The following is a 13,735-nucleotide window of genomic DNA, read 5'->3' as shown; positions in this document are numbered from 1 at the left end:
ACAAACAGTACTGCTGAACTGTCAAAATGTGTTCATTTGAATGAGGTTAGCAGTGACGGTAAAAAACCTAATATGATAAACTTTTCACGGATGGAGAGACCAATCTGACTCGAAAGACTAATGTTTGAAACGGCGAATGATTTTGTTTTGTATGCACTTTTTTCGTATCACTGTAGCTCGGAAACTGCTGATTGTAAAAAAAAACGGTGTCAAGTTATTAGGTTTTGCACGAACATGACATTACCTCACAAAATGAACAGAATGAACTTTTTTTGACAGTCGACGTGTATTTGTTTACAGTTTAAAAGTTCATCAGAGGTTCATCGTTTGAATGTAAAAATTTCAAGTCGCCTCACACTAAACAGCTTTATACAATTATCGCTCCTTGATGCTGGAAATACATACAGGGCCAACGTTTTAGTTCTTTTCACTGTGAAACATGTTTTTAACAGGCAATTTTTCATCATTTTTCAAATTTAAATTTGCAGTCGAAAAACAAAACAAACACACTGCAACTGTCAAAAATGAATTTGATTGGTCGACAGCTCATTTGTGTCGTCATCGTGCAAAACCTAATAGGAAATCTATTGAAAATTCTAAAATGCTATAAATTAACACTTATTTAAAAAATAAACAAAACTGTCACTTGTTGATTCGGCCTTTAGATAAATTCACCAGTAATTGATTTATTCTTGTTTGCATGACATATAAAATGTTTGTGATTTTAGATAATTTGATCAAATACAATTTATTTTGATCAGTTTTTAATGCATTTGTCTGATAAGTGAACTGTAAATTAATCTGCTGTTTGGTTGATGGAATTTAATTAAATTATCCGTAGGTTTTATAGTGATTTCCTATGAATAAGAATTGAAGTGATTAACAAGTATCATGTCAAACGCGGCGAAATTAAGTGTAAAACACTTTAGCCCAACGTGTCGATTTCTATTAGTGTAAACCAAATATACACTGTTTTAATCCATCTAGTGGTGTGATGATGCCTTTCTTAGATCAATCATATATCTTCAAAGGCTTCCAAAATCTTAGGTTTCATCTTTCGAATTGCCAAAAGTTTTTGTAACATACACTGCTTGGAAGTTATTTTTTGTGCACTGGTCTGGTCAATCCTAAAATATGCAGCTATTGTTTGGTCACCTCATTGCCAAATTGACATCGATCGTGTCGAAGCTATTCAACGCAAATTCATTAGATTCGCTCTTCGCAATCTACCATGGAGTGATCCAATCAATCTTTCAAGCTACGTGGATCTGCTGTCTGTTCGAAGGACAAACACAAGGCCGTTTTTGATCGCGTTGGTTAATTTCGACATTCATCTTCGTAGTTTTCGTTCACACGCGTTTCTTAGAATTCCCGCTGCTAAAACCAACTACGGGTAAAATGAGCCGTATGTGTCGTGTCGCTTATTTAATAGTTGCTCTGATGAGTCAAATACTGTACAACTATTTGTAATGCAATTCAGTTTAATCGACCACCATTTAAATATAATAATTTGTTGGTAGAAAAGATGAGGAGGTTTTATGCCTTTTGGAAAAAGAGATTATAATTTCATTTCCAGAAGGCTTTTCCCTGCTCCCGAATAAATAAACAAATAAATAAACCTACAGCATGAAACAGTTCTCTGATCGGTTAGGCCATCCACGAGAAAACAAAGTAAGTTCCACTATTGTAGCTACTGCCGGCACCGGAACCCAAGAACTGTCAACTATCAACTAAAATAACGTACAAACTCTACTAGTTGTTATTCAAATTTATACGATTTTGACATCATACTCTAAACGGCGGTGTAAGTTTTTGTTGAATCCAAAAATATGCAGTAATTTTTGGTAGGACAATAAGACTTATCATTTGACCCTAAAATTGGAAATATCGGTTCTGCAATCTCTGAGACAAGTGAGTAAGATCCATTTTTTAACCATATGACTATTATCTCCCGTCGTTAATCTAAAACCGGGAATCAGAATAGTTGGAATTGGTTTGTTTAGCTGCCTACTGATGATGGCTAACGATTGGTGTAGTGTTGAGTCAAGTTTGACAATTTTTTACGGTTTTTCTTCGCCATATTTAACACACTTTGCCCTATAACTCCGAGAAGTCGGATTCGCATGAAATTCAGGAATTCCGCATGGAACCACGAGACCTTTCATTTGAACCTAAATTTGTGGGAATCGGTCAAACCATCACTGAGAAAAGTGAGTTAGATCCACTTTGTTATAGACCGATAAAAAATTGTTCGAAAAGTGCACACACATACACAAATACGTATGAAATTTTCTGATCTCGTCGAACTGAGTCGAACGGTTTATAACACTATGAATTTCCGAGGCTGCGTTCGAAAGTCGTTTTTTCCAGCAATTACAACACCTTTATATAGAGAAAGACAAAAATCTTCCGAAAGATTCGAAACAAAAAAACCCCTCCTCGAATTTTTTAAATCATTTTATTTTAAACATATACTTTAAATCCACATTTGATGTTAATTTGATTAGTGTTAATTAAAAGGCGAGGATGTTACGGCTGAATTAACTTTAGGGCATTTTTTCAGGGTTAAGGTCTGAAAAAAAGCCATTTGTGGATTTGAATTTTGAGTTTGGAATAAAATTATTCAGAAAAGTACTTAAAGAGACGTTTCATTTTTAATTTGATTTGATAATATTTTAATACTTTCAGGCATTAGACTATTTTTCAGTGTATACTTTCCCAAAAGAGTCCGATCGATTTCGTACAACTTTTTTTTGACTCCATTTTTGTACGTTAATAGTTTTTGAGATACAACTTTTAGCAGAAATAGGGCTCAATTTCATGTCTAAATATTGCGAAAACGGCTACTTTTAGGAGAATGGTTACCAAGAGTTAATTTATTGCTTTTGAGATGTAAAATTATTTTTTAGTGTTTAGTTGGCTATTCTTCATCAAGAACTTGAATTCTTGAAAAAATGAAATAAAAATTGTTTCAGCTATAACTACACCCAAACCTTTTCATGTGATTCTTTTATGCGCGTGCGGTTTTAAAGCAAACTTTCAAAGTTGTGCGGTTTTGTTTTCGAAATGCACAGAACTTAGAAATCTTGTGTTACCGCAAAAAAAAATTTAAGTCGATTCTCTAGGATTTTTTGAGAACCCAAATCAATTTTTTTATTTAATTAATTTATTTGACACGACTCAATATTTATAAATTTAAGCGAAGCCGGAGCTTCACCAACAATTTTTTACTGGATCTTGTTGTAGCGCGCTTTCTTGGAGGAGAGGTGTTCTCATTGCTATCCAGCAAGGGTAGAGGGTCAAATGATCTGGTCGCATAGTCGATCATTTTGTCATCGTCGTCAAAACTGACATGTAACCAGCTGGTTTTCATAGATAATCAGCGTTTTACACGGATGTATCCCACCTTGACGACAGATGATGTAAGATGGAATTGCCGTACCGCTTACACGCCTTTCTGGATACCGGGGAAAATTCCACCATACTTCCGTTTCTATAGAAAGAATTTCACCGTACTGCGACATATTTTCCCCATACTTCTCTGGCATAATCCACCATGTACGCAGGGATTTTATATTTGATATTGCAACACTTAACGCTGTGCACTTCGTTGTTAATTGAAGCGAATGCAATTGCATCCAGCGCTGTCAGATCTACGGAAATCTCCGTAGATCTACGGATTCGAACATTTTCTACGGATCTATGAATCCGTAGACAAAATCAACGGAAATTGGATTTTTTCTACGGAAATATACGGAAATTTAAATTTATCAACGGAGAACTACGGAAACTAGTTTTGTCTGACGAGCAAAAAAAAATCTTTTCACCGAGAGAGCTTCCGAGAAAAATGCTTATCTACGGAAATGACACTACTACTATCTGGCATCGCTGATTTGCATCTCTTTCACGTTTAAACATAATGTACACACAGTTAGACGTCTTGTTGAATTGAATCTCAGTTATATTATTGGCGTCTAGACGCATTCGTTCTATAAGTAAGATTTCAATTTCATTTGCTTCTGGTCTAAATTTCCAGCGCTTGAAATCAACACCAAATGAATTTGGTTCAGGCTTTGTTAAATCGTATTTGCCCATTTCGTACACTCTTCTGTTCACTACACTGTATTGTCTTTGTTTCTGTTGTTTCGACCGTAAACAATTTTCGACCGTATCGGATGAGATGCAAACTCTGAAATTTCTTTTCTTATGCAAGAATGTTTTAGAAATCCATGAAACGTCGCAGAGCAAACAAAAAAAAAATAGCTGAATTACCAGATCACATTTGATAAAAAATATTGTTTGACGGTCTTATAATACGAATTTTCAAAGGAATGAGGTTTTTTATGCGAATTTTGGAAGTCACGTGTTTTTTTATACGATGCGCATCTCCCACATAAAAATGACTTGAGCGTACTTACTTTGAAAAAATGTTCATGTAAAAATACATTCTCCCTTGAGTCAAATTGGCCGCTTTATCTGTGCAAAACGGATGGTTTGTCATAATGAAAAAGTGTGCAAAGTTTCATCAAAATCGAATCAAGTCGATCCTGATTCTATCACCATCTCTGCTGTTAGAACAAATTAGAGGTATTTACTTTCGATACTAATCATGATATTGGATAAAATTGAAGCTATTTTTGATAGATGCTGTAGTTCCTTTCGAATGCGATCAATTGAAAGCATTGTTTTGTCAAAATCATTTTCGTCTATTCTACGTCACACTGGACATTACTCACCGACACGATTCTTCCAATTCTCCGAAGACGTTTTAATCTTTCCGAGCCGGTCGGAAATGTTACCGCCTTCGACGTCCGCCGGCCGACTGAACGGGCGCGGTGTGGCATTTTTCACCGGGCTCTCGATCGATTTGGCAACAAGGATGGCGTTCTGAAATGGAAGAAGTGAAAGAAAAAGCATTACTAAAAGCAAAAATCACATGAATTGACTGACTGTTCAATTTGTGCGTGCGACGTGCAGTTCATTGTATGCCCGGGTTTTTTTTTTGGATATTTTCTACTCGATTGAAAGTGAAACCAAACTCCCCGGCATATGGTCAATTGCCTGCCCGGCTCGGAAAAAGTGCGAACGTGTTTGATGGGTAATGATGATGATAATAATGATAATAATGATAGCGTCCGTGGTCTGGCACTTGTTCACGCTATTCGCTGCGTTTGCCACATGGCAGCAGCGGAGAGGGGGTCCGATAGCCTGTGGTCAAATATGCCATCATCTTTAGCAGCAGACGCCAGGAAAATTGTTGTTTGAACATTAAAACTGATTATGATGATGGGGGCTCTCAGAGTGGTCAATCAAAGCTGACTGACTACGCGTGTCATATTGCTCATGGTCAATTGAATCAAATCAAGTTAAACCATTGAATCTTCCACGGAAATACGATGCAATATTCAGGGGCACCGAGGGGATTCACACGATCTGGTCAGCGCAGCCGAATGCAAGCATCAGCAGTCCACTTTAGAGAAGGCTAATTGGGGTTGACCTTTTTCATGGAACGGGTCCGAATTAGTTATTCGAGGTTTGTTAATCGTATAGCAAGTGATTTGATGGTTTTATTTGTGAGCTAGCTAGTGATGCACCATTCCGACATGAAAGAAAATATCGACAGAAAAAATATTAAATCAATTTTCCCCGATAGAACGGTCATGAAGATTGAAGTTACAGAACTTGAATAGTGTGCTATTGTTTCACCGTTTTCAAATTATTATTGAGAATGAATTTTAAATAGTGATTGAATCTTAGATCAACAGTGAGTACGTTTCTAGAGTTGTAACTATGCAACAAATATGTCGTTTTTTCTTGTTTTGTACGGTGTACTGGTGTAGTGTTGCATCGCTCCAATTTGTGTTGAAAGTCATGTCAAATTTTGAACCAAATAATATATAATACAGAGTTTGAGGCATCCAACTTTCACTTGTTTTGTTCGATGTAGAACGCTTCACTTCAATCGAGGGATTCAAAAATTATTTCCGTACCTTTTTGGGATCAAATGAAGAGAATTGTATTCGATCGGAAATTCATAAGTTGCAAGAAAAAATTAGATAAATTAGTATTTTCTGATGGACTATAATTTTTTTCATGAAAATGTAACCAATTAAATCTCAAAAAAGATCGAAATTTGGCCTATTATGAATTATGTTGAGGAGGCTTGGATTAGAAAACGTTCGATGTACCTACCTTTTTCACAGACGGAGAAGTCAATTCGACTCAACACTTATGATCAAAACATTTTTTAATCCACCTAGTGGTGTTATGATGCCTTTCTCATATTACTTATGTTTTTTTATCACTAGAAGATTCTGTCAAGATCTTCTTTTTCAAACGTGAATAAAATCAAAAAAAAATCTTTGGTGCAATCTACAATCACCTTTTCAATTTGTAAACAGTTATGTCAAATTAATATAGATTCAAATGTTGCAACCCTGCACGCTATATAAAACTGAACAAAGCACGCTAAGTGGGTGCCTTTTCTTCTTCTTCTTCCGCACGTACCGATACACACCGATTTTGCATCATTTGGTATGAAAGTTTGAAAGTTTTGATCCTTGCCTATTGCCCTATAATTTCGGAATCGAAAGTCGGATCACACACACATACACACACACACACACACACACACACACACACACACACACAGACTGACATTTGTTCAGTTCGTCGAGCTGAGTCGAATGGTATATGACATTCGGCGTCGATTCAAAAGTCGGTTTTCACAGTGATTGTATATCCTTTGTATATGAGAAAGGCAAAAAGGACTATATAAATTTGTATGTCGAAGAACTATACACTGCAAAAAAAAATACTCGAAACTTCGAAAAATTAATAAAAAATAACATGAAATAAAAGACTATCGTAAATTATGATCTCAATCTACAGTAATAATAAGTGAGATTTTAGAAGTAAATATGTTGCGACTCAAACTACTCTTTGGCAGGGGAGACCAGGGTAAATTGGGCAGCTTAAATATTTTCTGTGTAATTATTTTGATACATTGATTAACGTTGTAAAAGCGCTTTCATGTGACAGGCAGACGTCAATTAAGTGGATGACGCTGAGTCAATTCAGTTTGGCATCAATCGTGCTCATGTCAAAACGTACGCGTATTTTTACTGTTTTTTAAATTTTTAAATAATTTGTGTGTATCGTAACGACGGCTAGGTAAGTGTTTTAAAATGTTCATATCGTGCTGAATGCAGTGATTTTTTAGTGTTTTCGTTCACGAGGAACATGAAATTATGAGTCTCGAAAATAAATTGTCAGTGCGGGACAAAAATAAAGTGGGACTAAACCGAACACTAATTTTCGACTTGAAAATAAGAAATTCTTGGAAGATACCTAAAAATTAATATCTATATTTTTATTTAATTTTATATTACTTATTAAAACTAGATTCACTATACAATTTTAGCAAAACGTTGTTTCGCTTCATATAATGGTAGTGAAAGAATAGAAATTTCCGCAAAAATTATTTGGAACACCAAGGCGTCAAATTTCGAGACAATAACGAGAGGGTGATTTTTTTCTGGTATATTTTTGGCAACACAGTTTTTGACAGATCATGCGTGAATCGTGCCTTGTGTCATTGTCAAACTTGTTCAGTTTGGTCTATAATTTAATAATGAGTCGCCGTTTTGTCTATAATTTAATCCTGAATGGGCGCTGGCAAATTTTAGAAGTCTTGAGCGTACTCTATCATTATCCATTACTACACGATAGAAAACTGAAAATCGTGTAGAAATATTTAATTTAAGAAATTTCGTGCCGAAAAATAAGCAGTTCAGACCTCCCAACATAACTACACTCGTAACTTTGGTAACCGCACCGGCAGCACTAGTTTGAGTGGATTCATTTTACGATATTTAGTTTTTCGCTGTCGATAAGCAAATTGACACGACATCATAATCAGTTCATAATAATTTTACAATAAAAACAACAAACAAACTTCGATATGTGAAGCGCATCGTGTTACCTACCATCGTCGTCGGCGCTCGTCGTTTGGTTTCCCAAGAACTGATCAGTTCCGTAGTACCGTTTATTGCCACTACGGGCTTTACTTTGCTGGTAATCAAAAATCAGCGAGGTTTGGTTCTTCTGTTTTGCTATCCGAAGCAATAATATATTAAACAGTCTGTTTTATTAGCGCTTGCGCTAGCATATAGATAAATCACAGCCACGTTATAGTTATTTCACTTTTCACTACCCTCATTTGTTTCACATTAAGATAAAACACAGCGCTGTTTTTCGTTATTTTTCCTTTTTTTTGGTGCTTGAAACCGAACCCTAATCCATAAAACCGAGCATAATCTAAAGATAAGGAATTGTTTACGCTACGCGAATGAATCATACAGCAATCAAATCACATTCTGATCAGGATAGTCCTCAAGAAAGACAACATCGTCGTCCACCAGATCCGAGATCGAATACTGCGAGTAGCAGCGGGATAGATTTTCATCGATCAGAATTTGATCGATGTTTTCCACAGGCTTTCGGGTGCCCATTGCGACATTGCCCCGCCGCAACGAAACGGCTGAGAGCTGACAGTCCGGCTCATCATCACGAAGTAGCTCCGACAGGGACAACGTCGAGAGAGTCTTGACACCGTAGGCAATGCGATTGAAATCGGGACTAGCGGGTACCTCCTGAGGCCGAGGACTATCCTCGTCCAAATATTCCGATATGGAATATTGCGACAGCCGTTTGGAGAAACGTTCTGCTTCCAAAATGTCCTCGATGCTGGAGGCAATCTCCGAGTAATCTCGGTTGCTACACTCGGACAGACTTTGCTGGGAACGAATTTTGCGCCGCAAACGCACTACCGGAGGTTCCGAAGCGGCTTTCGGAACGAAAAACGGATTGCAACGGAGATTTTCCATGCTGATAGTTGCCAAAGGAGTAGGACGCTTATTGTGATTTATCATGTCGACGAATTTGTTGATGTGCCATTTGCTGGATTCATGGGATTCGAAAAGGTTCTTCATACGGGCGACCACGTTCCGCCGGTGCACATCTTTCAATATTGCCGAGTCTTCGTGCTCGACCCGGTTTTCGACTTTATCGTCATCGGTGCTGTTTTTGTTGCTGTCACCGGACTGGATTTGATAAATGATTTCATTCACAATGTTACTCTTATCTTTCCTATCTAATCGGCGCGAATACTCGAACGGTGGCTGCTGACTGCCCTTTTCTTTGTACTTGTCAGGCGGTTTTGCTTCGGGCGTTGGCTGCAGCACCGCTCCGACCAGATCCAAAGGTCGTGACCCTTTGTTTAGCGTCTTCAGCAGATCGGTTTTAATATCCTCAATCAGTCGCTCTCGCTCGCGTTCCAACGTTTCTTGTAGGTGCTGCATAAACCGTCTAGCATTGTCCTTAACGTTCCGGTACAACCGCCACAAGCTGTGCAGTGCAATGATCAAAATGAGCGGCAATAACAGCCACTGCCGGACTACTTCCAATATTTCCAACAGGCCCGTCATGGTGTGGCTGTCCATTGAATGACAGTGGCGTGAATCACGATTAAAATATTCCAAAAGCTGGTGGCCGACTACTCCTACTTTCAGCCGAATATTATTTGCGCTTGGATGATTGCATGGATGAAGGCTTCTTTTTGATCAGAGAAAAAACACCAAACTTGAGATAAGTACGCTTCACTTCCTTCTTGCACGATTTATTAGTGGCTTAAACAACAACGACGCGGCGCAACGCGACTGCGCATCAACACGGCACCAAGAACAGGATTCAACTGAACCCGTTCTCTTTTGGGTGAGGAGGCTTCTGCTCCAACCAAGACACCCGCGCGGCTATCGGGGACCTATTGCTGGAATTTTCCTTTGTACTGGTGCAATGCGAGAGACCCGGAATACTCCAGTCAACTGATCGACTGGCTGGTTTGTTGTTCGGCTGGTTGAGGTTGAGATTCACCACCAGCTAAGCCGTCGTGCCATCGTTTACTCGTAGAGAAGGAAGAAACACAACTGAGAGACTCCAGGCAACCGTTCCGAAGAGAGACTGAAGAAATATTAGCCTGTTTTGATTCATCATTCGTCAGTAGAAAGAAACTGATTGTAGTAGTCATTATCGTCATCGTTAGCATCGTCGTTGAATGTGCAGTCAAGTGTACCGGCAATAAAATACCATATTCCACCAGCCGCTAACCGACACTTACACGCTTTGCTGACTGACCGGTACAACTACAGACTGGAACACGTCGCAGCGAGAGCGAAAAGGAACATGGTTTATCGATATCAGCTTCGAGAGTTGAATATGCTCCAGTCGGTCGATGACGATAAGCGAAAGATAAAGTATGGTTTTCTAGCTTTGAATAGGACAAAAGGAAACATTTAAACCCGCCGACTCTATTATTATTTTTACCATCGGCAGACGCACGTCAATAATTAGGTATTATGAAATGGACTACAGGTAAAAAGTAGCCCATAGGAAGATACGCATGTCTTTTCAAAGGTAAATTAGAGATCGTTTATCGGCATCATCTTTTTTTTGCTACAGGGTGGTTAGGAAATGTTTGCCCACGATCGCATAGTTGTCTTATGAGGGCAATGAATCCTTTTTTATGATAAACATATGCCCATGCACAAAAAATGTCCTAATCCATCTAGTGGTGTCGTGATGCTCTACTCATATCACTCATAAATATTACTAAAATATTGTTTTCATTGACAAAAGAGATTTTTTACCAGCAACTAATATAACCTACAAAATGAAACAATTTTGAGCCCAATTTAGTTTTTTTTTACAATTTCAGCATCGTATCAGCGCTGCCAACTATAGTGATTTATTGGTATTTATATCGATTGCTGAACACCATACAGGAATACAGATATGCTCTCTTAAAATACCGATAATTCAATTTTCTTACAGATAAATACCGATTTTCAGTTTTTGTATTTGGTTTCATAGGGTTAAACTAGGTGGAGCAACCTTTTTTTTTGCTTGCAACCACATCTTACTTACTAGATTTTTTGAGATAGATATTGTACAGATTGAATTTTCCGCCAAATACAGATATATGAAAAAAAAAATAGTTGGCAGCTCTGGTTCGTATGACCAGCAGCATATAGGGTACCCGAGAAAGTTAAGGTACGATTTTAATGCACCTTTGTTTTCTGATGACGCTTCAACAGCTGATGATTGATTTTTTTTTTTTAATAACTGTTTATTGGAATATGAGTTAAAATTAAATTATTAAGATTTAAATTGGGTGTTCAGCCACAAGTGGTGACTTTTCAGCCCTGTTATATATATATATATATATATATATATATATATATATATATATATATATATATATATATATATATATATATATATATATATATATATATATATATATATATATATATATATATATATATATATATATATATATATTCAATTGAAGATTGCATCGATTTTTGTCGGAATTTGCTTATAATATTATGTGACATTACATCTACGCTTCAGAATCATTTTCAGAATTTATTCTGAATCCTTTGAAGCGTTTTCTTCCTGGTGGAACCTCAGCTTGACCAAATTGGTACTGCATAAAGCATGGCTGGTCTGAAAATTTGTTTATAAATTAACAATTTGTTTTTTAGACAGAGCTTAGAATTTCTGTTTATAAGGGGATATAAACATTTAATATATTTATTACACTTTGCCTGGAATCCTTCAATGTGATCCTCGAAAGTGAGTTTTTTGTCATACGTTAAACCTAAGTATTTAGCTTGATCAGACCATGTCAATTCCAAGCCATTCAATTTGAGAATGTGATTATTGTTTGGTTTAAGAAAAGAAGCTCTTGGCTTGTGAGGAAAGATAATTAATTGCGTTTTTGCTGCATTTGGTTCAATTTTCCATTTTGACAGATAATCACTGAAAATATTTAAACTTCTTTGTAGGCGACTGCAGATCACTCTTAGATTTCTTCCTGTGGCTAACAGACTTGTGTCGTAGCTGATGATTGATGTGTATTATTGTTCACATTTATGTCTGTAAATCTGTGCGACTCAGTTTTCATCAAAATTTGGAACATTTCCCCGAGAAAATGTTAGAAAATCGTGCACAAAAACTGCTCCAACGTTTCCAGCCCACGTTTCACTAAGTTATATTGCGAAATTGGAAGCAATGAACACCGGAGCAGTTCGTAACGCGATGTGGAAGTACATATAAGGAGTTTACCTTTCAGGACAAGAATAAATCTATACATCAATCTGGCCATGTGAATCGAAACCCAGAAAATCGTGCATGTTTTCATCCAAGAAAAGGGTACTTCGGTACGAGATGTGCCCAAAAAGCTGAAAACCCCGTAAGAGCCAACAAGAAGTAAAAATCCTTTTTTAACCCACCTAGTGGTGTGATGATGCTTTTCTCATATCAATTATATTCTCATATACAATACTGTGGTATTCTTCAAAATAGTTTTCTTAGATTCTTGATAGAGTATAACTAACCGTCGTATTTTTTTTTTGACAAAAAACGGTACATTTTGCGTAAAAATCAAGAAAATACAGTACATCGACTTCAAAAAACAGTACATTTTGCAGTACGCATTTTATCTTATAACAATAGTGACTAAAAATCGAAAGCAAGTAATTATCCGATGATTTATTTTAATAATCTCAACAGTCATATTCATTTCCCTTTTCAAAGGAATTTTTTAATTCAATTAAAACTATAAAAATGCACTAATTTATCATCAAACTTTTTTTGCACAAAGCTCCGCAATGTTGAAACAATGAAAATATAGGGTTACCACCTCAGACGAATCCCGCGCCCGGCAACAATTTTATTTGGGTAAAAACGATCTTGAATTTAGATAGTTATTCATTTAACTCTCCTTATCGTATCATGCAATGTTTGCATTGTAAAACCTGTTTCTGAAGACATAACTGAGTCCTAACTGTAGATTCAATTACAAGATATTCTACAATGCGTGAGATATGCGCATTGTTTTATCTATGTGAGCTGATAATATTCAGAATAATCTATGTGAGCTGATAATATTCAGCTTGTTTTTAGCATGAATCGTTATAATAATCTCAGTTGGGCTGGGGTCCTCTAGGAGATTGATAGTATCTATTAGCTCTCTCCGGACAGTACCAGCCTAGATGCCGTGTGGAATCCGGAGGAAAAAAATGAACCAAGAATAGATCCACTGGGTTCCTGCTTCCATGTCGTAAAAGGCGACAATTGCAGGAGTTTCTTTTTCCTTTCAGTTATCAGATCTTTTCAATGTTTCACTTCTGATTACTCTATTTTACTAAATTATTTCTTCATTCAACCTGTCAATTTCCGTCTAACTTCGAAAAAAAGTTTTATTTGGAATGTTTTCTTCTTCCATGTTATTGATTGTCTGTCAGGATTATAAATTAAATGATAAATAAATAAATAATCTAAAACTATTGCGCAAATCCGTTGATATTACACGTAGTAAAAAATATTTGATATTAATATTTTAAACTATAAATTAAGATTTTTCTCGGTAGCCGGCTGCCCAGATCAACCAATATAACCAATTATTGATTTTAATAAGTAATCAAAATAATAAAGTGGAAATAATAAAGAATAATAAATAATGATTTTATAACAACTGTTTAGAATATGTCAATGCAATGAATCAACTATTTTGTCTAAATCCTATTCACTCGTTTATTTTGTAACACGTAATTTCATTTATAAAAAAGGTAAGTTTTTATTCGTTACGCGATAGTATTGCAAATCTTTC

The 13,735-nt window shown here is 36.5% G+C and overlaps 1 protein-coding gene across 16 annotated transcripts in view; it reads right to left on the bottom strand.

Moving 5' to 3' along the window:
- Positions 1-13,735, bottom strand: part of LOC131439510 (supervillin) — a 645,906-nt gene that overhangs the window by 13,389 nt on the left and 618,782 nt on the right. For 15 of the 16 annotated variants that reach the window (XM_058610622.1, XM_058610619.1, XM_058610621.1 and 12 more), the window contains one exon: positions 4,737-4,887. In XM_058610622.1, coding sequence (XP_058466605.1) covers positions 4,737-4,887 — 151 coding nt within the window. Of the gene's footprint in view, positions 1-4,736; positions 4,888-7,988; positions 8,130-13,735 lie in introns of those variants that run through there. The other variant, XM_058610634.1, reaches the window with a different exon arrangement.

The sequence above is a fragment of the Malaya genurostris genome, chromosome 3, assembly GCF_030247185.1.
Source record: "Malaya genurostris strain Urasoe2022 chromosome 3, Malgen_1.1, whole genome shotgun sequence".
Taxonomy (NCBI): domain Eukaryota; kingdom Metazoa; phylum Arthropoda; class Insecta; order Diptera; family Culicidae; genus Malaya; species Malaya genurostris.
The sequence above is the reverse complement of the archived record's forward strand: the minus strand, read 5'-3'. Positions and strand labels throughout refer to the sequence as shown.